Source organism: Phocoena phocoena, chromosome 7, assembly GCF_963924675.1.
Source record: "Phocoena phocoena chromosome 7, mPhoPho1.1, whole genome shotgun sequence".
NCBI classification, from domain to species: Eukaryota; Metazoa; Chordata; class Mammalia; order Artiodactyla; family Phocoenidae; genus Phocoena; species Phocoena phocoena.
The window spans coordinates 48,104,112-48,129,527 of record NC_089225.1 but is presented as its reverse complement, the minus strand read 5'-3'; the positions used below and the strand labels follow the sequence as shown (position 1 = coordinate 48,129,527).

Sequence of the window (25,416 nt, the reverse complement as noted above, 5' to 3'; positions counted from 1 at the left end):
TCTTTTTCCCCAAATTTTCAGTTTGTTAGAGAAACTGGATTGTAGACTATCCACATTCTAGATTTTGCTAATTATTATATTTGATAATTATTAAACAGTTGAACTATTTGAGCATAATCAGAAAATGACTAATTCTTCATCCAAAAGAATTAATTTTCCACAGAGCTGAGAGCAAGTAAGCTAGCATTTAGGAGCCTGTAGCAACTGTTTAAAATAGAAATCAGCAGTCTTTCAGAAATTAGCAGCCTTAGGTGTTCTAAGACTTGATTTATTCTGTTATATTGCTACATTTCTCCTGGTAATAAGATGGATGGAAGACAGTGGGAAACTGTGAATCATTCTCCCTGAGGAAAGGTGAAAGGGGCCTAACAGGTGGTTGGCACAAAGACCCCCCCCCCCCCCCGCCCCGGCCAACGTAAAAGCAAAAACCATGGGTCCAGGGTTTGAAAGTTGTGCCACTTAGTGAGGGAATAATTGAAGGAAGTCTTGGCAGAATTCTTGGGTTTTAATTCTTATTTTGTTGTATATGAAGTAATGTCTAGGTTGATCTTTTAACGTTTTATTTTCCAACAAAAGAAACTTTTAGATCAAATGCTTTAATGCTTATATACGTGTGTGTAGTTTGCCAACAATAGTGATTTTACCTAGAAGCATAGGTAAGGACCTTTTATAGACATTTAAAAATGTGACCTTTTTTCTTATTGAGAATATGTTTTCCCTACATGCCTTTGTTTTAATAACATGTTTTTTTTACAATATCAGCATTTTCACTTCTGTATTGATATAACAGATTTGTGTTATGAATAATGGTATTTGTGTTTTAAAAATAGATCATTTGTATGTCTTTCACTGAGTCTATAAATGAGAACCTCTTGGCTCAGTAAGATAGCCTGTGAATGAGGTTCTGTGTAGGTAGGACTTCTTTATTATTAGCCATTAAATAGAACAATACATATTGATGGAAATCATTGGTGGAGATCATCATTCTAATACCTTTGCCTTTATTTTAGTCCAGTGGGTCTCAAACTGTAATGTGCTGGACCACTAGTATGTATCACCTGGACCCCATATGCAGATTCTATTTAAAAAGGTACAACATGGGGCCACCCAAGCAGATCTGTATTAGAAACAAGTTCCATAGCTGATTCTAATGCTCATTGAATTTTGAGAATCACTACCTTAGAAATATTTTTATTGTGTTTTACTTTTAAATAGTTTGACTTGGAAGAAATTGCAGAAATAGTGCAGAGGTTTCCCTCTGCCTTCCTCCAAGCTTTCCCCAATAATAATGTCTGACATAACCATAGTACATTATCAAAACCAGGGAAGTGACTTTGGTACAATACTATTAACTTAAGTACAGACCTTATTTAGATTTCATCAGCTTTTACATGCATTCTTTATTATTTTTAAAAATTTGTCTTGATTTATAATTCTATGAAATTTTATTACATGTATGGATTCGCGTGACATTCCACAATCAGAATACAGAACTGTTGTGCCACCATAAAGGAACTCCCTCACGTTACTTTTTAAAAAAAAAAAAAAAAAATTATTTATTTATTTTATTTTTGGCTGTGTTGGGTCTTCACTGCTGCACGTGGGCTTTCTCTAGTTGCGGCGAGCGGGGGCTCCTCTTCGTTGTGGTGCATGGGCTTCTCATTGCAGTGGCTTTTCTTGATGCGGAGCACGGGCTCTAGGCACGAGGGCTTCAGTAGTTGTGGCACGTGGGCTCAGTAGTTGTGGCTCACGGGCTCTGGAGCGCAGGCTCAGTAGTTGTGGTGCATGGGCTTAGTTGCTCCATGGCATGTGGGATCTTCTGGGACCAGGGCTCAAACCCGTGTCCCCTGGATTGGCAGGCAGGTTCTTAACCACTGTGCCACCAGGGAAGCCCCCTTATGTTACTCTTAATAGTTACACCTTGCCTCCAATCCTGGCAGCCAGTGATCTGTTTTCTATGACCATAAGCCTGTCACTTTGGGACTCACATAAATAGAACCACACGGTATGTAACCTTTAGAGACTGGCTTTTTCACTCAGCATAATGCCCTTGAGATTATCCAAGATGCTGAGTGTATCAAGGCTTGCTTTTTTATTGCTGAGTAGTATTCCATTGTATGGATGCATCACAGTTTGTTTATTCATTCTCACGTTGGAGTACATTTGGGCTGTTCCCTGTTTGGGTTTGTTATGAGGAGAGCTGCAATAAACATTGACATACAGGTTTTATGCAAACTAAGTTTTTGTTTCTCTCACGTAAATACCTAGGAATAGATTCCTGGGTCATATGGTATGAGTATGTAGCTTCATATTACGCTGCCAAACCATTTCCCGAAGTGGCTGTGCCATTTTGCACTCACCTTGTTCAAGTCACCTATGAGAGATCTAGTTTCTCCACATTCTTGTCTGTACTTGATATTTTCAGTAGTTTTAATTTAGGTGCATAGTGGTATTTCATCATAGCTTTAATTTGCATTTCCCTAAATGGATAATAATGTTGAGAATCTTTTCATGTGCCTCTTTCTCACATCCTCTTTGGTAAAGTGTTCAAACCTTTGCCCATTTTATGATTGGATTCTTTGTTTTCTTACTATCACGTTTCGAGAGCTCTGTCTATATTCTGGATTATAAGTCTTTTTGTTGGCTATGTGACTTACAAATATTTTCTCCCAGTCTGTGGCTTGTCTTTTTATGTTCATAACTGGGTCTTTCACAGAGCAAAAGATTTTACTTTTTGATGAAGTTTAGTTTCTTGATATTTTAAAAATCTTTTGGATTGTGTCTTTGATGTCGTGTCTGAGATTCATTTGCCTAAGCCTTAGGCCCCAGGATTTTCTCCTACATTTTGATCTAAACATTTTATAATTTTATGTTCTACATTTAGATCAACTTTAGGTTAATTTTTGTATAAGGTGCTACTTTAGCTTTTAATATTTCTAAACTGTGAGACACTATTTCCAAGTAGTTTTTCTAGCCAGTGTTTGACAAAACTTGTAGCTAGGAAACTTAACTTGGAAAATCCATTCCAAGGACTTTTCTTTATCAGTATGCAGTGAATGTTATGCCTTTGAATATGGTTTATGCCAACACACACTACTCCTCAACATAGATTTAAAACTTTAACAGAGACTGATGACTAAATGCTGTTTAGTATTTACCAAAGTACATATTTGAGAGTAGATTACTGAGATTGTGACTTAAAAGCAACTTCTGCTGTCATTTTATGGTTGGTTAATCTACCAGTGTGCTTGCTTGGCTGACATATACATTCCCACTGTTTAACGTGCATATGTGCATATATTTTAATAACTATAACATCCACATTTCAGTTCCTTACCTAGCGTGCTTTTGAAAATTGAAAAAACATTCCAACTGAGAACACTTTTTTTTTTTAAGACAGTGTTTTTAGAGCAGTTTTAGGTTCACAGCAAAACTTAGCAGAAGGTACAGGTTTCCCATAGACCCCTGTCCCCACACATGCACAGCCTCCCCCATTGTCAGTATTCCTCACCAGAGTGGTACAGCTGTCACAACTGAACCTACACTGACACATCATAATCACCTGAAGTCTATAGTTTACATTAGTAATCACTCTTGATGTACATTCTACAGGTTTTGACAAAAACATAATGACATGTATTCATCTTTATAGTATCATGTAGGGTATTTTCATTGCTCTAAAAATGCTCTGTGCTCCACCTGGTCATCTCTCCCCACAACTCCTGGCAACCACTCGTCTTTTTTATTTTCTCCATATTTTTGCCTTTTCCAGAATGTAATATAGTTGGAATTATACAATATGCAGCCTTTTCAGACCGGCTCCTTGCATTTAGTAATATGAAATTAAGGCTCCTCATTTCTTTTTTAGTGGAAAAAATGGAAATAATGGGATGATATTCCATTGTCTGAACGTACCATAGTTTATTTGTCCATTGGCCTACTGAAGGACATCTAGGTTGCAAACTAAGAACATTTTAACTTCCTTTTAGAGAAGAAAATTTCTTTTTTTACATCTACTATTTTGTTGTTTCAGAGAACATAATAAGTAAAGTCAATTGTGGATGATTTTTTCATCTTAAATTTCATAAGTATTTAACCTCTTTTGAAAAAGTGGAAATATAACTTTATAGGGCTTTTTATACTTAATTTTTATATGGCAAAGAAAAAAGAAGCCCAAAAAGTTTGGCATAGTCCTCTCTCCCCATGTTTTTTTAATCATTTTTAAATTTTTAAATTGTAGTGTCAAGCACATTTTTTATTTACCTTTTCAGACTAACTTCCATAAACGGCACTAACTTTTCCATATATCAGTACATTGCCTACAAGGCAACAAATATGAAGTTCAAAGGAAGCTTTCAGTAGATGATGCTGAGCCCAGTTGCTACTGACATGTATTACCTACTGAGCAGAAGCCTATGCACAGCGTGAATGGGGCATCAAGTGAGCACTGGGTCATGGTTTTGAAGTTTCAGTTTGTTTCGGAGAAAAATTACTTGCTAATCTCTATAAATGTTTAAGAATTTAATAAGATACTAATTTTTTTTAAAAAGGATAACACTTGTTAAGGGATTATCTATGTAAAACACTTGCACAGTTCCTGGAACTAGATAGGCATTCAGTTAAGTTAGTTTTTGTAGGGTCCATTTAGGATATCTTTGAAATTGTTTGGTTGGACTAATTTCATTTTTAAGCTACTGGTATTAGAGGACCTCATGTGGTATTTCTTTAATCTACCCAGATTCTTTCTATAGCACTGAGAACACAGTGGGTGCCCAATAATATGGCTGACTGTCTTGTGACTCATTGTTTACATTGCTTTCAAGCCTGTTTTTCAACTTTGCTTATTTGTTTTGATGAAGTTTTTATCTCCTCCGTTGATACGCCCTTTTCTACTGAAGGCTTTTCTCATCTCTCTTCTTGTTGATGTTTGACTTTCTTAACTGTGCATAAAATAAACATCCCACATAAGATATTTAGGAAAACCCTGAGACAAGCTGAACTTGCAGCAACATTTATGGGACAGATATGAGAAATTTAATATTTAATTTTTAATGTATAGATACACTTTCCTACTCTATATATTTGTGTGGGGTTTCCTTGAGTGTGTATATGTGAAAATGTATTCACTTATATTTGTACATTTTTCTGTGTATAAATTATAACTCAGTGAAAAATATCAAGAGAAATTTATGTTTTCCTTCCTTCCATAAGGACCTTCCTTCTTAGAGAACAGGAAGCAAAAATATAATGGGGTGGCTCAAGATGGCGGAATAGAAGGACATGCACTCACTCCCTCTTGTGAGAGCACCAGAATCGCAGCTAACTGCTGAACCATCATCCACAGGAAGACACTGGAACTCACCAAAAAAGATACCCTATATCCAAAGACAAAGGAGAAGCTGCAATGAGACTGTAGGAGGGCCGCAATCACAGTAAAATCAAATCCCATAACCTCTGAGTGGGTGACTCACAAACTGGAGAACAATTATACCACAGAAGTTCACCCCCTGGAGTGAAGGTTCTGAGCCCCACATCAGGCTTCCCAACCTGCGGGTCTGGCAATGGGAGGAGGAGTTCCCAGAGAATCACCACTTGAAGGCTAGTGGGATTAGTTTGCAGGACTTTGACAGGACTGAGGGAAACAGAGACTCTATTCTTGGAGGGCACACACAAAGTAGTGTGTGCATCAGGACCCAGGGGAAGGAGCAGTGACCCCATAGGAGACTGAACCAGACCTACCTGTTAGTGTTGGAGGGTCTCCTGCAGAGGTGGGAGCTGGGCACAAGGACACTGGCAGAAGTTCTGGGAAGTATTGCTTGGCGTGAGCCCTCCCAGAGTCTGCCGTTAGCCTCACCAAAGAGCCTGTAGCCTCCAGTGCTGGGTCACCTCAGGCCAAACAACCAATAGGGAGAGAACTCAGGCCCACCCATCAGCAGACAAGCAGATTAAAGTTTTACTGAGCTCTGGGCACCAGAGCAACACCCAGCTCTACCCACCACCAGTCCGTCCCATCAGGAAACTTGCACAAGCCTCTTAGATAACCTCATCCACCAGAGGACAGACAGCAGAAGCAAGAAGACCTACAATCCTGCAGCCTGTGGAACAAAAACTACATTCACAGAAAAACAGACAAAATGAAAAGGCAGAAGGCTATGTAGCAGATGAAGGAACAAGATAAAACCACAGAAAAACAACTAAATGAAGTGGAGATATGCAACCTTCCAGAAAAATAATTCAGAATAATGATAGTGGAGATGATCCAGGACCTTGGTAAAAGAATGGAGGCAAAGATTGAGAAGATGCAAGAAATGTTTAACAAAGACCTAGAAGAATTAATTGTTCAGAGATGAACAATACAATAACTGAAATGAAAAATACACTAGAAGGAATCAATAGCCGAATAACTGAGGCAGAAGAATGGATAAGTGACCTGGAAGACAGAATGGTGGAGTTCACTGCCATGGAACAGAAAAAAGCATGAAAAGAAATGAAGACAGCCTAAGAGACCTCTGGGACAACATTAAGCACACCAACATTCACATTATAGGGGTCCCAGAAAGAGAAGACAGAGAGAGAAAGGACCCGAGAAAATATTTGAAGAGATTATAGTTGAAAACTTCCCTAACATGGGAAAGGAAATAGCCACCCAAGTCCAGGAAGCACAGAGAGTCCCAGGCAGGGGACTGTAGCCTCCAGTGCTGGGTCGCCTCAGGCCAAACAACCAATAGGGAGAGAACTCAGGCCCACCCATCAGCAGACAAGCAGATTAAAGTTTTACTTTACTTGGGCGCGGGACGCCTGCGCCCAAGGAGAAACACGCCGAGACATGTAGTAATCAAATTGACAAAAATTAAAGACAAAGAAAAATTATTAAAACTAGCAAGGGAAAAACGACAAATAACATACAAGGGAACTCCCATAACATTAACAACTGATTTCTCAGCAGAAATTTTACAAACCAGAAGGGAGTGGCATGATATATTTAAAGTGATGAAAGGGAAGAATCTACAACCAAGATTATTCTACCCAGCAAGGATCTCATTCAGATTTGATGGAGAAATCAAAAGCTTTACAGACAAGCAAAAGCTAAGAGAATTCAGCACCACCAAACCAGCTCTACAACAAATGCTAAAGGAAATTCTCTAAGTGGGAAACACAAGAGAAGAAAAGGACCTACAAAAACAAACCCAAAACAATTAAGAAAATGGTAGTAGGAACATATGTATCGATAATTACCTTAAACGTGAATGGATTAAATGCTCCAACCGAAAGACACAGGCTGGTTGAATGTATACAAAAACAAGACTGCTATATATGCTATCTACAAGAGACCCACTTCAGACCTTGGGACACATATAGACTGAAAGTGAGGGGATGGAAAAAGATAGGCCATGAAAATGGAAATCAAAAGAAAGCTGGAGTAGCAATACTCATATCAGATAAAATAGACTTTAAAATAAAGAACGTTACAAGAGACAAAGGACACTATATAATGATCAAGTGATCAATTCAAGAAGAAGAAATAACAATTATAAATATATATGCACCTAATATAGGAGCACCTCAATACATAAGGCAAATGCTAACAGCTCTAAAAGAGGAAATTGACAGTAACACAATAATAGTGGGGGACTTTAACACCTCACACCAATGCACAGATCCTCCAGACAGAAAATTAATAAGGAAGCACAAGCTTTAAATGACACAATAGACCAGATAGATTTAATTGATATTTATAGGACATTCCATCCAAAAACAGCAGATTGCACTTTCTTCTCAAATGCACACGGAACAGTCTCCAGGAGAGATCACATCTTTCTTTTTTTTCTTTTAAAGAGACAGCCTTTATTTAAGGATTTTTACATTGAAGACTTCAAAAAGTGGTAGGTTTTTAGAACTTATTTACCAGTATTTAAAAGGAACTGTTGACAAAGATTTGCCAGAAATAATCTGAACAAGTGGGAAAATACAGTTAATACTACTGAAACCTACTAAAATAACTCCAGGACATATGGTTTATCCAACATAATGATACCTCTCAATGCTGTCACTGATATGAAACTGACTGCCTTTTTTCTAAACACACAGTGGTTTAATTAACAATATTCAGTCACTTCTGTTCTTTCCTGAATATATAAAAATTAAAATACCAATTAAAAAACGAATATATTCTTCTCTGTCAATGTTTCTTACAGGTACAATTTCAATATTTTCATTCAGTAGTGGTGTGGTTTAAGAGATTTTCATTCACACGTCAAACAACAATCCACCCAAAGGGAACTGATAGTCTACAGGCTCCTAGTGCAAATAAAGAGTTCAGGAATGCAGCAACTGGCCTTTCTAAAATACAAAACGGATAAAATTCTTAGAAGATACATGCAATAAGCTCTACTAAGCAGCTGGCCACAGAACTAGAACATCTGATCATTTTCCTGGTGATTTCAATGGGACTACAGATGTTTCCAAACTCAACTTGAACTCTCATCTTAGGCTTTGTATTTTGCTTTTCCAGTTTTGCTAATGACATAAACATGATTCAAATCCCTGAAGTGTTCATTATAGTCAAGGGCATATCCTACAATAAACTTGTCTGGAATTTCAAATCCAGCAAAGTCTGGTCTATATCCAACACTTTGAGGGGTCCTTTTCACCAGCAAGCTTGCAACCTTGACCAGCTTTGGATTATGCTGCTTGACCAAGGAAAGCAAGGTTTGCGTTGTTTTGCCAGTGTCAATTGTATCTTCAACAATCAAGACATTCTTTCCAGTGAAAGTTGAGAGATCATCTTCACCAATTACTTTTATGTCACCTGTTGACTGGTCATTACAGTAGCTCTTCAGTCTGATAAAATCTACAGTTATAGGTATAGATCTATCACTATTTCTGTTTAGTGCTTTGATGTAATCCAGCAGGTCAGCAAAGAATTTATAGCCCTCCTTGAGCACACAGAGGGCCACGATGTGATGGCCTCCCACCTCCTTCATCACATCTTGAGCCAGCCATTTGGTCCTGTCCATAATTAGTCCATGAGGAATAAACACCTTTTCCAAATCCTCAGCATAATGATTAGGTATACAAAATAAATCTAGGTCATAACCTGGTTCATCATCACTAATCACGATGCTGGGGCTGTGGGCCACCATAACGGAGCTGGCTGGTGTGCGGGCTGAGGGAAGACTGGGGAGGAGGAAGCCAACAGCAGGGCCAAGCAGGAGGCGGCACCACACGGGAAAGCCCAGGATCACATCTTGGGTCACAAATCAAGCCTTGGTATATTTATGAAAATTGAAATCCTATCAGGCATCTTTTCCAACCACAATGCTGTGAGATTAGAAATCAATTACAGGGGAAAAATGGTAAAAAACATAAACACATGGAGGCTAAACAGTAAGTTACTATATAACCAAGAGATCACTGAAGAAATCAAAGAGGAAATCAAAAAATACCTGGAGACAAATGACAATGAAAACACGATGATCCAAAACCCATGGAATGCAGCAAAAGCAGTTCTAAGAGGGAAGTTTATAGCAATACAAGCCTACCTCAAGAAACACGAAAAATCTCAAACAATCTAACCTTACACCTAAAGGAACTAGAGAAAGAAGAACAAAACCCAAAGTTAGTAGAAGGAAAGAAATCATGAAGATCAGAGCAGAAATAAATGAAATAGAAACAAAGAAAACAATAGCAAAGATTAATAAAACTAAAAGCTGGTTCTTTGAGAAGATAAAATTGATAAACCATTAGACAGATTCATCAAGAAAAAGAGAGAGAGGACTCAAATCAATAAAATTAGAAATGAAAGAGGAGAAGTTACAAAGGACACCACAGAAATAGAAAACATTGTAAGAGACTACTACAAGAAACTCTATACCAATAAATTGGACAGTATAGAAGAAATGGACAAATTCTTAGAAAGGTATAACATTCCAAGACTGAACCAGAAAGAAATAGAAAATATGAACAGACCAATCACAAGTAATGAAATTGAAACTGTGATTAAAAATCTTCCAACAGGGCTTCCCTGGTGGCGCAGTGGTTGAGAGTCCGCCTGCCGATGCAGGGGACGCGGGTTCGTGCCCCGGTCTGGGAGGATCCCACATGCCGCGGAGCGGCTGGGCCCGTGAGCCATGGCCGCTGAGCCTGCGCGTCCGGAGCCTGTCCTCCGCAACGGGAGAGGCCACGACAGTGAGAGGCCCGCGTAACGCATTAAAAAAAAAAAAAAAAAAAAATCTTCCAACAAACAAAAGTCCAGGACCAGATGGCTTCACAGGTGAATTCTATCAAACATTTAGAGAAGGGCTAACACCCATCCTTCTCAAACTTTTCCAAAAAATTGCGGAGGAAGGAACACTTCCAAACTCATTCTACGAGGCCACCATCACCCTGATACCAAAACTAGACAAAGATATTGCAAAAAAAGAAAATTACAGATCAATATCAGTGATGAATATAGATGCAAAAATCCTCAACAAAATACTAGCAAGCAGAATCCAAATGTGATACACAATATTAACAAATTGAAGAATAAAACCCATGTGATCATCTCAATAGATGCAGAAAAAGCTTCTGACAAAGTTCAGCACCCATTTATGATAAAAACTCCAGAAAGTGGGCATAGAGGGAACCTACCTCGACATAATAAAGGCCATATATGACAAACCCACAGCCAACATCGTTCTCAAAGGTGAAAAACTGAAAGCATTTAAGATCAGGAAGAGGACAAGGATGTCCACTCTCACCACTGTTATTTAACATAGTTTTGGAAGTCCTAGCCACGGCAATCAGAGAAGAAAAAGAAAGGAATCCAAATTAGAAAAGAAGAAGTAAAACTGTTACTGTTTGCAGGTGACATGATATTTTACGTAGATAATCCTAAAGATGCCACCAGAAAACTATTAGAGCTAATCAATGAGTTTGGTAAAGTTGCAGGATACAAAATTAATGCACTGAAATCTCTTGCATTCCTATACACTAACAGCAAAAGATCAGAAAGAAATTAAGAAAACAATCCCATTCACCGTTGCAACAAAAAGAATAAAATACCTAGGAATAAACCTACCTAAGGAGGTAAAAGACCGGTACTCAGAAAACTATAAGACACTGATGAAAGAAATCAAAGATGACACAAACAGATGGAGAGATATACCATGTTCTTGGATTGGAAGAATCAATATTGTGAAAATGACTATACTATCCAAAGCAATCTACAGATTCAATGCAATCCCTATCAAATTACCAGTAGCATTTTTTACAGAACTAGAACAAAAAATCTTAAAATTTGTATGGAGACCCAAGAGACCCTGAGTAGCCAAAGCAGTCTTGAGGGAAAAAAACGGAGCTAGAGGAATCAGACTCCCTGACTTCAGACTCTACTACAAAGCTCCAGTAATCAAGACAATATGGTACTGGCACAAAAATAGAAATATAGTTCCATGGAACAGGATAGAAAGTCCAGAGACAAACCCATGCACCTATAGTCAAATAATCTATGACAAAGGAAGCAAGGATATACAATGGAGAAAAGACAGCCTCTTCAATAAGTGGTGCTGGGAAAACTGGACAGCTACATGTAAAAGAATGAAATTAGAACACTCCCTACCACCATACACAAAAATAAGCTCAAAATGGATTAGAGACCTAAGTGTGAGTCTGGACACTATAAAACTCTTAGAGGAAAACATACGAAGAACACTCTTTGACATAAATCACAACAAGATCTTTTTTGACCCACTTCCTAGAGTAATGGAAATAAAAACAAAAATAAACAAACAGGACCTAATGAAACTTGAAAGCTTTTGCACAGCAAAGGAAATTATAAACAAGACAAAAAGACAACCCTCAGAATGGGAGAAGGTATTTGCAAACGAATCAACGGACAAAGGATTAATCTCCAAAATATATTAACATCTCATGCAGCTCAATATTAAAAAAAAAAACAACCCAATCAAAAAATGGGCAGAAGATCTAAACAGACATTTCTCCAAAGAAGACATACAGATGACCAAGAAGCACATGAAAAGATGCTCAGCATCACTAATTATTAGAGAAATGCAGATCAAAACTACAATGAGGTATCAACTCACACTGGTTAGAATGGGCATTATCAGAAAATCTACAAACAACAAATGCTGGAGAGGGTGTGGAGAAAAGTGAACCCTCTTGCACTGTTGGTGGGAATGTAAATTGATACAGCCACTATGGAGAACAGTACGGAGATTCCTTAAAAAACTAAAAATATGACCCAGTAATCCCACTACTGGGCATATACCCAGAGAAAGCCATAATTCAAAAAGACACATGCACCCCAATGTTCATTGCAGCACTATTTACAATAGCCAGGTCATGGAAGCAACGTAAATGCCCATCAAAAGATGAATGAATAAAGAAGAAATGGTACATATATACGATGGAATACTACTCAGCCATAAAAAGGAACACAATTGGGTCATTTGTAGAAATGTTGATGGACCTAGAGACTGCCATACAGAGTGAAGTAAGTCAGAAAGAGAAAAACAAATACCATATGCTAACACATATATATGGAATCTAGAAAAATGATACAGTTGAACTGGTTTGCAAGGCAGAAATAGAGACAGAGATGTAGAGGACAAACGTATGGACAACAAGGGGGGAAGCGGGGGGCAGGGTGGGATGAATTGGGAGATTCGGGTTGACATATACACACTAATATGTATAAAACAGATTAATAAGAACCTGCTTATAAAGAGAGAAATAAAATTTTAAAAAAGCAATGCGATGTTTGTAAAAATGCTAACCATATAAAGCTAAGTTGGGATGTAAAAAATATATATATAATGGGAATTTAAATTTGGAAAAGTTATTATTATACTTTGGGACTACTTTTAAGATTGTTACATTGAGCGATTCTGAGAACTTCCTGAATTTACACGAACTTGATTGACCTAAGTAACAACCTTCTGGCAGTGTTTCAGACATTACAAAGTTCTTAGGAAAGTAAATCATCAACTCTCATTGAATACCTACTATCTGTCAGGCGTTGTACTAGACTAGTGGTTCTCAAACTTGGCTGCACTTTAGAATTGCTTGGGGAGATTTTAAAATTCCCATAGCCAGTAAATCAGAATTTCCGGGTGTGGGGCCTGAACCTCAGCATTTTATGAAAGTCCTCAGGTGAGTCCATTGTGTAGCCAAATTTGAGCACCACTGGGTGAAGTGTGGGCTGAGATGGGTGGGGCTAGGCGTTGGCCCCCCCCCCTTTTCAGTGGTCGGAGAACCACTATACAAGGAGGACACATTTGATCTGCTGTCTGGATGAGCTGAAGGAGCAGGCAGTTTGAAATTCTGTGGTGAAAACGTTTGGGGCAGAGGGAGCAGCTCTGCAAGTCCCTCAGATGTGAAGGAAGGGAAAGAAGGCCAGTGTGAATTACATAGGGAGTTGCAACTGAGTAAATAGAAGGGAGGTTGGCAGGGGCTGGCTCAGTGATTTCTTAGATGTTAGCATGCATCAGAAACTCTAGGAGAGTTTTGTCGAAGGTGCATTGCAGGCCTTTACCCTCTGTGTTTCTGATTATTTAGGTCCGGGGTAGGGCCTGAGAATTTGCATTTCTAACAAGGTCCCAGGTGGTGCTCTGAAATCACACTTTGAGAACCACCAGGCTGGCTCATCTAGGGCTTTGCAAACCAAGAACAGGAATTTGGTTTTATTCTCGATGTATTGGGAGACCAGTGAAGGGTCAGAGATGTGATGTGGTCTGATTTACATATTTAAAAGATCACTCTTGGGTTTCCCTGGTGGCTCAGTGGATAAGAATCTGCCTGCTAGTGCAGGAGACACGAGTTCAAGCCCTGCTCCAGGAAGATCCCACGTGCCGCGGAGCAACTAAGCCCGTGCACTACAACTTCTGAGCCTGCGCTCTAGAGCCTGTGAACCACAACTGCTGAGCCCACGCACCACAGCTACTAGAGCCTGCGTGCCTAGAGCCCGTGCTCTGCAACAAGAGAAGCCACCGCAATGAGAAGCCCGTGCACCACAATGAAGAGTAGCCCCCGGTTGTGACAACTAGAGAAAGCCCGCGCGCAACACTGAAGACCCAGTGCAGCCAAAAATAAATAAGTAAAAATAAATATATTAAAAAAAAAAAGATCACTCTTGACTACTGCAGAGAATAATACATTTTAAGGGACAAGAGCCGAAAGTGGGGAAACAAGTCAGGAGGCTGTTGGAGCAGTCCAATCAAGAGCTGATAGCTTAATTGCCAGGGTGGTAGCAGAGGAACTGGTGAAAAGTATACAGGTTCAGGATGTGTTTTAGAGCTAAAAGCTCACAAGACTTGAAAATGAATTGGAAATAGGAGATAGGCATAGAGAGGAATTAAAATATGCCTAGAATTTTTGCTTGAGTTAACAAGGTGGTTAGTGTGGAGCCATTCCCAGGGATGGGGGGGACTGGGGGGACGCTTGGATGAGAATTGGGGGTAGAGAGGAGACTCAAGAGTTTTGATTCTGAGATACCTATGGGACATTCAAATGGCAAAGACCATGAGATTATTGGGCATATAAGTCAGAACTCAATAAACAGGTCAGGGTTGGAGATGTGAATTTGAGAGTTATCAACTTGCGGATGGTATTTAAAGCCATGGAATTTCATGAAATTACTTGGGGCTGAGGGTTGTAGAAGAGAAGAGAAGGGGGCAGACAAGGAGCCTTGGGGTGGCCTCGACACTTAGAAATCAGACAAAGAGATAAGGGCATTGAGACTGAGGAGTGGCAGTAAAGAAGGAGGAAAACAGTAGGTTGTATTGTCACACAAAGCCAAGGGAAGAGAATCCCAAGCAGAGGGCTTGAGCAGCTGTGAAGTGTGTCCATATTGGAATTTAGGCACTTACTCAATGTGAGATGAGATGTATAATTATCTATTAGATTTGAACACACATAGATGATTGGTGACCTTGACAAGAGAAATGTCTGTTAAGAGTCATATAATGCCTTGGGACTCCCCTTGTTGCCTTTTGTCACTGCTTATCTTTTTTTTTTTTTTTTTTTTTTTTTTTTTGCGGTACGCGGGCCTCTCACTGCTGTGGCCTCTCCCGTTGCAGAGCACAGGCTCCGGATGCACAGGCTCAGCGGCCATGGCTCACGGGCCCAGCCGCTCCGCGGCATGTGGGATCCTCCCAGACCGGGGCACAAACCCGCGTCCCCTGCATCGGCAGGCGGACTCTCAACCACTGCACCACCAGGGAAGCCCCCACTGCTTATCTTTTAAAGCCACTTAGATATATTTACTTTGATTAGATATAAGGCTCATCAAGAAAAGGGACCTTTTGTTCTTAATTGCATTCCCTCAAGCACATAGCACAATGTTATGCCCACCATTGGGACAGATTTTTGTTTAATATAATCTTCTCTTGTTTCATTAAACCCAGAGAGACACACTAAGAAATTGTTTTGAAGAACTGACCTCCACTTTATACTTGAAATGCGTAAGGTAGGAACCATCAAAACATTGCCAGATACTGTACTTCGAAGGACTGTCTTGTCAACACTTACCATAATGCATCTAATGTTTGATAGCCCTCTGTACTGAGACAGGGTGGCTGTTAAATTTCTTTTTGGTCATTAGAATGTGATACTTTAAAAACCTATTGTTTTAAGACTTATAATTCCATTCTTTTATTTTGTCTTTAATATCAAAGCTGTATTTTTGTATAGTATTTCTCTGAATCTATGAGGATACTATATAAATAAAGCAAACAGATGAGAGCCCATTGGACTTGTAGCTTATTAAGGATACAAGTATTGATATATCTCATATACAATTGAAAGATTTCTTTCTTTCAAACAAAGTAGAGGTATTTGAGTAGATTTCTGTTGTTTTGCTGAGCGTCTCTTTTATTCCTTTTCATTTATTTTAAGGATATTAACATTGACAGGGATGGAGTGATGTTTACAGTGGACACATGATTTTGAAGTGCTTTGCAGATCAAGTGATAAAAAAATCAATCAGTAGTGGTAGCAGGATACCAGTCAAACGGTAATTTGAATTCTCTGTTAAAATTAAGTTTGGCTATTTTCAAGATCAGTTATTGCATAACGTGGAATCGTACCTTAATTTTCATTATGAACGTTGAATATAATATTGAGATAATTTTCATGAATAAAACGATGCTTTAACCTAAACGATAATTTACTGTGGCTTGTTATTTTTAGGGCTTGATTAGTGAATTTTTGTGTTGACACAGAAAAGGTTTCTATCTCAAATATCTTTTCAGTATAACCTTCTCTCCACCACCCTTGTGTAAAATTTGTTGCTGTAACTGTTGAAGGTAGTGGCCTCTGAGGAGCTTATGTGGAAATCCTTTGAGCAGGAAACTGGCCCAAACATCATTCCCATTTAAAAGGGTGGGGGGACTTCAATGGCAGTTAGTGCATTTTTAATATATTAATGAAAACTAGCATTCGTCTAAGCCGTAAACTACAGTTGTTATTGCATGTTGATGTATTACTCTGCTTTACCAAAATTTCCTATGCTTAGATTATGTTAAAAACTTTGATTATTTTCACTGTACTTTTGGCTTTGGGGGACATTTAATTTAATTTTGTTATCGTTTCCAAGCATCTCAACTAAGAAATGTAAAACATTGGGAGAGATGTGAGTAGGTAAAAGGTATTTTAAGACTTTTGCTGGTGAGTAAGAGATCAAGTAAGTTACCAAGTCTTAAATCTACTTAGGATTCAGGCCAAATCCAGGCCTCTGCCTGGTATTCTTTTCACTAGACTATACCATGTAGTGAACAAACTTTAACTGCATAGACACATTCCTGAATTTAATGTAAATGGATCGCAGTCGGGAACCAACATATAAATGATCCTACAGGCTCTTCCTCCTGAATACTACTATTCTTTCAAGAACTGAGTCCCTTTTTTCTTTGAAGTTACCTTAATACCTGCCTTCACATCCTCACAGAGCTCATTTTAGCTTGCTCTGAGTCTTCAAGGTTACCCATCTGTTTTCTGACACTTCGTTTTTTTGCTTTGTATATGTTGTTTGATTACTTACATATTGCATCTTCCCTGTTGGATTTCTAATTCATTGTGGAAGGATCTTGGTTTGATTCCCAATATGCTTTCCAATTTTCAGGACCAAAGGTGACAAATGCTTTATTATAATAATAGAGAACACTAAGATGCTCTTAATAGAAGTTCCATGTAAGTAATATTTCAACAAGTGCTTTGTTCTGCTTTCCTTTTTTTAAGTTGGTTTACCTTTAGTAATTTAAGATGGGTTTTTGGGACTTCCCTGGTGGTACAGTGGTTAAGAACCTGCTTGCCAATGCAGGGGACACGGGTTTGAGCCCTGGCAGTGGAGACAAGAACCTATACTCATGGGATTAACTACTCTAATGGAAGGAGACAAGATAAAAAAGTATGTTAGTTGCCCTGACAAGCCCTCAGACAAAAGTAAGGCAGAGAAATAGAGGTGTTAATCTTAAGGTCAGGAACAGACTCTGCAGAGGAACCTGAGTAGGAATTGTCCTAAGTGTGTTCAAGGAAAAGGCAAGAGTCATAGGATGGGAGTGCAGTGAGCCTAGGGCGAAAGTGGGACAGGGGAGCTTGGAGAGGCTAGAAGTAAGGGACGACAGATTGTCAAACTCCAGATCTTATTTTCGCTGAGGTCGGAAGGCGTCGGAGGTTGGGAAAGGAAGTTCTGTGGTCAAACTTAACATTTTAAGAGGATCACTCCAGCTGCTATGTTGAGAATAAAGTGTAAAGTGACAAGGTTGGGAGCAGGAAGACCACTTAGCAGCTTGAACAGAGGTGTTTGGTAATCAAGGTTGTTGATGGATTCTGGGTCTATTTATAATATAGAGCTGGCAGAATTTGTCAAGGGATTGGATTGTATGTGTGTGAGGGAGGAGATTTTTGGCCCAAGCAACCGAAAGAATTGAGATTTACTAGGGCTTCCCTGGTGGCGCAGTGGTTGAGAGTCAGCCTGCCGATGCAGGGGACATGGGTTCGTGCCCCGGTCCGGGAAGATCCCACATGCCACAGAGCGGCTGGGCCCGTGAGCCATGGCTGCTGAGCCTGCGCGTCCGGAGCCTGTGCTCCGCAACGGGAGAGGCCACGACAGTGAGAGGCCCGCATACCGCCAAAAAAAAAAAAGAATTGAGATTTACTGAGATGGGAAGACTTGGAGAGGAAAACGTTTGGTTTGGAGGAGATGGGAAGAGGAACTGGAAGTTTAGCTGGAGATTCCAGTTAGTCATCTGAGTCCAGATGTCAAGTAGGCATTGAATGTATAAATCTGGAGTCTAAGGGAGAGGAGATCCAAGCTGACTATTTGGCATTTAAGATTTTCTTCATATACATTTTGCAAAATTCTTGTTGTATTTATTGTAATAACTTTTAAAATTTTATTTTGGTTGCTACTGTAAAAGAAGTGTTTTCTTTCATTATACTTTGACTAGGTTTTGCTTATGTTTACGTAGGCTATTGGTGCCGGCATGTATCATTTTGTGCCAAGCCACCTTGCTGAATTCTCTTAATTTATAAAAGCTTTTTCATAGATTCACTGGATTTCTCTTCTCCTTTGTCTTTTCTGTGGAATTTTACCAAACTCTTCAATTCTGAGAGGTACTACTTTCTTTCATGGCTTGATTTGCTTTCCTTTGCCTAAAATATCAATTATTTCTTGTCTTTTCCTGTGAGTTTCTATTCATTCCCCCAAACCCAACTCATGTTTCCCATCTTGTCAAACATTTCTGGATTCCTAGGAAAGTTTCTCTTCCTATGAGCTGCAGCTGTACCATCTGCATACCTGTATCAGAACAATCATCAAAGTTTATTCTAATTTTGTATATATCTTTCAGTCCTTTTGGGGAAGGAGAACTGGGTCTTACTGTCTTTACATCCCCAGTGTTTAGCTGAATCTGCTACATGGTTGTCTGTTACAGGATAAATGTTTGTTGAATAGATGAGTAGTCAATTTGGGCAGATTAAAAACATTTGGAAATTGGATAACGTTTTTCTTCATATAGATTTTATAAACTTGTTATATTTATTGAAACACTTCTAAAAATTCATTTTTGTCACTATTGTAAAAGAAATCTTTTCTAAAGTGTAATATAACTTTGCAGTTATACTCCTAAAAACTAAGGCCTATTATTTTAGAAAATTAATGTAGGAACCTTGTTTCTGTTTTTTCATGATGCCGAGTGCACAAATGTGCTTGGATTTGTAAGACCTTAAATTTTGAAAATACTTAATGGCTGGATGTTACGTATTTACTTACAAAGAAGGCCTTTTATTTTGCATGGTTTTTATTTTTGCCTAGGAATCATCAAAGCATTGAATTGGCTATGTGTAGAATGTCTACTACTGTTTCTGTTATAAATCAGTTAAGGGGTTGTCCTAGTAAGTGGCACTGAGACATATTTATTAGAATAATTATTTGTAACATTTTTATTAAAATAGAAATATACTTTATCAAATAACCAATCACAGTTCACTGTTCATTGCTAAGCACAGTGGGAAATACAGCATGCTTCTTTCTTACAGGGAGTAATAAACGTAGGCAGAGAGATGAAACTGGTACCCAGGGGAAAAAAATGGGAAAAATGTTACATTTGTGGAATCTGTTGTATGTGCCTTATAGGTAGACACTTGATATAGGGGGTGACAGGAGGGTGTTTTCAGCTAGATTTTGAAGCATAGGTAGAGTTTAATCTGGATAGAGAGGCAGAATACACTAGATTGGAAAAAATAGAATGAGAGGCACAAAGGTAAGAGCTATTAGGAGGTGTGGAAATGAGATACTGATTTCCATCCTAGGACAGTAGGAATTTTTATAATTTGTTCCACCAAAGAAAATGCAGTACTTTTGCTTCACTGTAGTGAACACACATTAATTGAATTTAATGAAGGCCGATATCAGATCTCTTTTTTTTTTTTTTTTTTTTTGCGGTATGTGGGCCTCTCACTGTTGTGGCCTCTCCCGTTGTGGAGCACAGGCTCCGGATGCGCAGGCTCAGCAGCCATGGCTCACAGGCCCAGCCGCTCCGCGGCATGTGGGATCTTTCCGGACCGGGGCACGAACCCGTGTCCCCTGCATCGGCAGGCTGACTCTCAACCACTGCGCCACCAGGGAAGCCCTCAGATCTCTTTTGTTACCATGTTTCTTTGTATTGCCAAGTAATGCAAGCATATTGTTGAAAACAAACAAATATGCTGATTTTTAAAAGGCAGAAAAAAAGTTTACTTAATTCCATCATCCCTAGTAAGCTAACAGTTAACATTTTAGTGCATTTTTTTCCCCTAGGTGTGAAAAACATACATACACACATTTTGTGTTTTTATTAAATGAGATCCTATTAGCAAATTATTTTAAAAATACGTATATTTTATTCTCTGTTTTGTTTTTGTTTTAGGAGAAAACCAAAAGCCAAGGCACCGCTTCCTCCAGCTGAGACCAAATACCTTGATGCCTCTTCAGTTGATGATTCTGTAGAATCTTCTGCTTTTATCATGGAACAGAAAGAAAACATGATAGATAAAGATATTGAACTCTTGGTCGTTCTACCTGGGGATATTATCAAATCTACTACTGTTCATGGCAGGTACGATGGAGTGAAGGAAATACCAGGACTTCCCTTTCTTCTTCTGTAATTGAAACCCTCTGTTGTAGACTTCTTGATTTTTTTCTTTGGCAGATACTTTATTCATCACTCAGTTTACTTATCTATTAAAAAAGTAAATGCTAAAAGGTATTAAAATTTTTATAACAATGCTTTAAATATCAAATCTGTGAATTCCATAACCCCAGTGAAGTGACTCTTCGAATTTGGAACTATTTTACATTTTGTTAGTCATTAAAAAAAATTTTTTTTTTAAATAGCCTTTTCCAGAGGAACAGTCATCAGTTTTATTGATTTTCTAATTCAAACTTACAAAGCAAGCCAGGGACCCATAAGAAAACTCTTTCCCTTCCTTTCCAAATTATTCTTTCTCTTTTAAGCCGCTTCTCCAAATTTGACTTTGCAGAAGTTATTAACTGCTCTTAAAAGGTAATACTCTTTTATTTATCAAAACAGATAAATCTGTAAAACTAGCAGGATTTTTCACATCATTGAATGATTTAATAAAGTTATTTAAAATGTGGATAAATTTAATAGAAACATAGAATTAAACTTGAATCCAGCGAGAAGGGAATATGTAATTTAGGAGACTGATTCCCCCCGCCCCCGCCGGTACGCGGGCCTCTCACTCTTGTGGCCTCTCCCGTTGCGGAGCACAGGCTCCGGACGCGCAGGCTCAGCAGCCATGGCTCACAGGCCCAGCCGCTCCGCGGCATGTGGGATCTTCCCGGACTGGGGCATGAACCCGTGTCCCTTGCATCGGCAGGCAGACTCTCAACCACTGCGCCACCAGGGGAGCCCAGGAGACTGATATTTTTAATACCTGAATAAAAATTGGAAAAATGGAATAAAGCCAAGTGTAATTTTCCATTTCATTTTGAAGTGGAAAGTTACATAAGTTGTATACTGGGTCTTGTTACACCTTTCACCTTCAACTACCCGTTTGTTATCCAGAGTCCTGATTTAGAAATTTAAGCTATTTTGACCTTAGTATTGCATGTGTATGTATGTATGTGTGTGTAGAACGAAAGAATAAGCAGGCAACATATTGAGTACTGCATTTTTGCAATGTGGTTTTACCTAGGTGAAATTTATTCAAGATAACCTTAATCTTGAGATTTATTCTTAAGATTATGTACAACTTTGTGAATTATTGAAAGTTCATGAAAATAAAAAAGTTCAGCATTAGCAAACAATACATAGTATTGTGTATTAAATTCTCATTAAATTTAAGTCAGTTGCACTTTGCCATTTATTTGGTATTGGAAGTAGTTTTGGAGATGACCCATTGAACCATATTTAGGAGGTTGAGAACCCTGTGACTGACCTTGGTGGGCGTCCACCTTAGATGCAGGTGGGTTTTGCCTCTTCTGAGGGAGGAAGGCATCTTGTAAGTTAGACACAGTGGCCATCGCGTCATCTTCAATCCTTGAAATCACACCATTACCCTGGTTTTAAAATAATAATGGTAATGGATGTGGCTGGGGTAATAAAGGCAATTCCTCTTATGTTCCCTGAATTCAAGATAATTTTTTTTAAAAGTCAGTATTTTTTCCTTGTTCTTCACTGATGCTGACAGGTAACAATGGTTTCATTATCAGTACTCCTCAAAATTTCATCTTGAATATACCAGTCAACTGTTTATATTGCCATCTTCTCTACTATCAGCCTTCTGGGTTCTTTTGTTTGTTTGTTTGTTTTTAAACCTCAGGGACTTCAGTATTAGAATCATGGGTTTCCCCTCTATCCTGTCACCCATCATAATTACTTTAAACTTTTCCACATGCTACCCTGAGCTAACTTTTCTTCTGTTTCCTTGACTCTGGGAAAATACATCCATAGTGTACATCCCCTGTCCACCTGGACCGTGGTATCTTACCACTTTAAAGCTGATCCAATACTGAGATCTTAGGTTCTCTCTTTGACACAACTTTTTTGAGTCTAGCTTACCCACTTTCTCTTTCTTAATTGGATTTGTTCTTCATCCTCCTTATGAAGTCTAATTGATGATTTCTCTTCCTGTTGCTGCATTTTTCTTCATATTTGACTTGGATTCTGCATCAGTCATTTCTACCACATTGGTACTTACAAGGATCCTAGATTTTCCCCATCCTTTTGACCTTCTAGCATGTTTGCCTTCCAGGTTCCTAAACTGGAGTAATTTTCCATCAGTCAGCTTTTTGTTTCTGGGCCACCAACTGTTGTTGAATTGCTTCAGTTTTCTTATCTATAAAAAATGTTTTATAACTGAATTGTTGTTGGGATTAAATGAAATACTTATCAGTGCCTGGCACATAGTGACTTCCACCATTCTCTTTTGAGAACTGTTTTCCTTAACCCTGGGCACTCTCCATTCATTCCCCACCCTCAGGTTAATCTGACTAAAACATCCCTCTGTTTGTGGCACTCGCTTTGATAAAAGCCTGCAGGGATGGCAATTCAACAAAGTAAGGAAGTCCAAGCTAACAAGCCTGGACACTGGGCCACCTTCTTCTCTTCTCCTCTGGAGTTAAGCAGTCTTTCCTTCCCTACTCCCCTTTAAATAGCTTAAGCTTCAGCCGCATGACTCTTTGATACTACAGATACTCTACTTTTTCCACCTCCACACTTTTTTTGGAAAGCTATTCCATCTTGAGTACCTTACCAGCCACATGTTATCCAGTTAATGTAGCTCAAGTGACACTTTTGATTTAAAGGCTCCCTGATCTCCCCAGAATGAACTATTACCTCTGACTTCCAAACTCTTCTGATACTTTATACCATTGATAGGACAATCATACATTGTCCTATGCTATAATTTATATGTGTATCTTATCTTCTTAAATAAACCATAAGATCCATGCAGGTATCTTGACTTTTCTTCTTGGTGCTTAGCACAGTTTCTTTTTTCTTTCTTTCTTTTTCTTTTTCTTTTCTTTTCTTTTTTTTTTTACAGTTTCTTGCAATGTAGTATTTACCATTTAGTAAATTCAGCATATTGTCTCCCTAAATCTTATACGTTGATGGAGGTAGCAACTTAAATGGTGTGTCTTGAAGAGGCAATTGGATGGGTCCCAGTAGCTTTCCCAGAATCTCTTAAATATATTTCCTCAGGTAGAGAGTAAGGCAAGAATGCCCCAAATTCTGATTGCTTTTTAAATTTTGTTTGAAAAATTTAAACAAAACTTTAAATTTTGGGGCTGAAAAACTTTTCTGAGAGTAGAATTTGTTTTATATCAGTGTTTTTACTAGGGGGTTTGATTTTGAGACTTTGTTCCTAATAGTTTTATCACTCAGGAATGACTCAAGTTGTAGACACAATGACTAATTTTTTTTTAATATTAAATGTTTATAATTACAAGTGGTTGTGTGATTTGGAATGTTTTATGAGTGTGATTCTGGATATCTCAGGAGTGATTCCAGATATTTTAGAAGGCGGTTCAGGATTTCTTAAGAGTGTGATTTGGGGTATCTTGAAGGTTGCAGCAACTGCTGCCCCATTATTTAAAAAAACAAAACCAAAAACCAACGTTTAACAATAACAACAAAAACAAAAATGTACAAATAGAAACATTTATTCTATTTCTGAAAAATGTTAGCTACCTATGTGAAGACCCATGATATAGATAACTTAAATTTCTTCTGGGCTTTGTTACCATAAATGGAATAGGAACATTTTCAACAAAATGATACAGGAATTTAGTGGGGGACTACAGAAGAATCATTTTAAATAAGTTTAAGGGCATAAGGTTTTCTTAGCTAAATCAGAGTTCCATATGTTACTGTGAAGGATCTCTAATTTAATTTTTTGAGACCATCTCTTCTTAATTTGTCCAAATAGTCTTTGTATCTTATATTTATTTTGATAGTATTATATATATATATATATATATATATCTCCTTTGGAGAATAATATCAATATGAGCCTGAAATAAATATTTAGAAACTTATCATATGCTTCATTTAACTGTTCAGAAAAGTTTTGCTTCTCAAAATGTATTCTTGGGGAAGATTTTTAAAAAGATCCCCTCTCTTCTTTTTTTTTTTTTTTTTTTAAATTTATTTATTTATTTTTGGCTGTGTTGGGTCTTCGTTTCTGTGCGAGGGCTTTCTCTAGTTGTGGCAAGTGGGGGCCACTCTTCATCGCCGTGCGCGGGCCTGTCACTGTCACGGCCACTCTTGCTGCGGAGCACAGGCTCCAGACGCGCAGGCTCAGTAGTTGTGGCTCACGGGCCCAGTTGCTCCGCAGCACGTGGGATCTTCCCGGACCAGGGCTCGAACCCGTGTCCCCTGCATTGGCAGGCAGACTCTCAACCACTGCGCCACCAGGGAAGCCCTCCCCTCTCTTCTTATACAATTCATGCAGAGATATGCTCAGAATGTTTCATTTTCAAGAATGTAACACACAGCATTATTTTCAGAAGAATGCACTTGTTTGTACATTGATTTTTCACCAAAGAGCTTGTTCGGATTAAGGAACACAATAAGATTGGAGGTGGTAATAGACTTTATGCTCAGGGGCAAACTAAAAACTTGTTATCCTGAATCAGGTTAGGAGCCTTCTGCAGGCTTACCAATCTTTTGGTACCAGAGCTTAGTGATGTTGCCTCTTTAGTGACCAAAAGTCACCCGATGTCTGTTATCTTGCCTTTGCGATCCTTGACTTACATTGAAGATGGCTGAGTGGCAGCCTGAAAACTCTTGGGCATTTCTGTGTGTCCTGTTATTACGAATGATTGGATTGAAGGAAGAAGTACAGGTATATGTGTATATATATCTGTGTGTGTGTGTGTGTTTGTATCTGTGTGCTGGTCAAGTAAAC

General features: G+C 38.6%; 1 protein-coding gene and 1 pseudogene across 2 annotated transcripts in view; one reads left to right on the top strand and one right to left on the bottom strand.

Moving 5' to 3' along the window:
* Window positions 1-25,416, top strand: part of COBLL1 (cordon-bleu WH2 repeat protein like 1) — a 163,067-nt gene that overhangs the window by 78,709 nt on the left and 58,942 nt on the right. Inside the window, exon 7 of the mRNA XM_065880142.1 lies at window positions 20,409-20,597. Coding sequence (XP_065736214.1) covers window positions 20,409-20,597 — 189 coding nt within the window. The remainder of the gene's footprint in view (window positions 1-20,408; window positions 20,598-25,416) is intronic.
* On the bottom strand, window positions 8,483-9,144 carry LOC136125613 (hypoxanthine-guanine phosphoribosyltransferase pseudogene; annotated as a pseudogene). Its single transcript, XR_010656041.1, has one exon. The product of XR_010656041.1 is annotated as a hypoxanthine-guanine phosphoribosyltransferase pseudogene (transcript).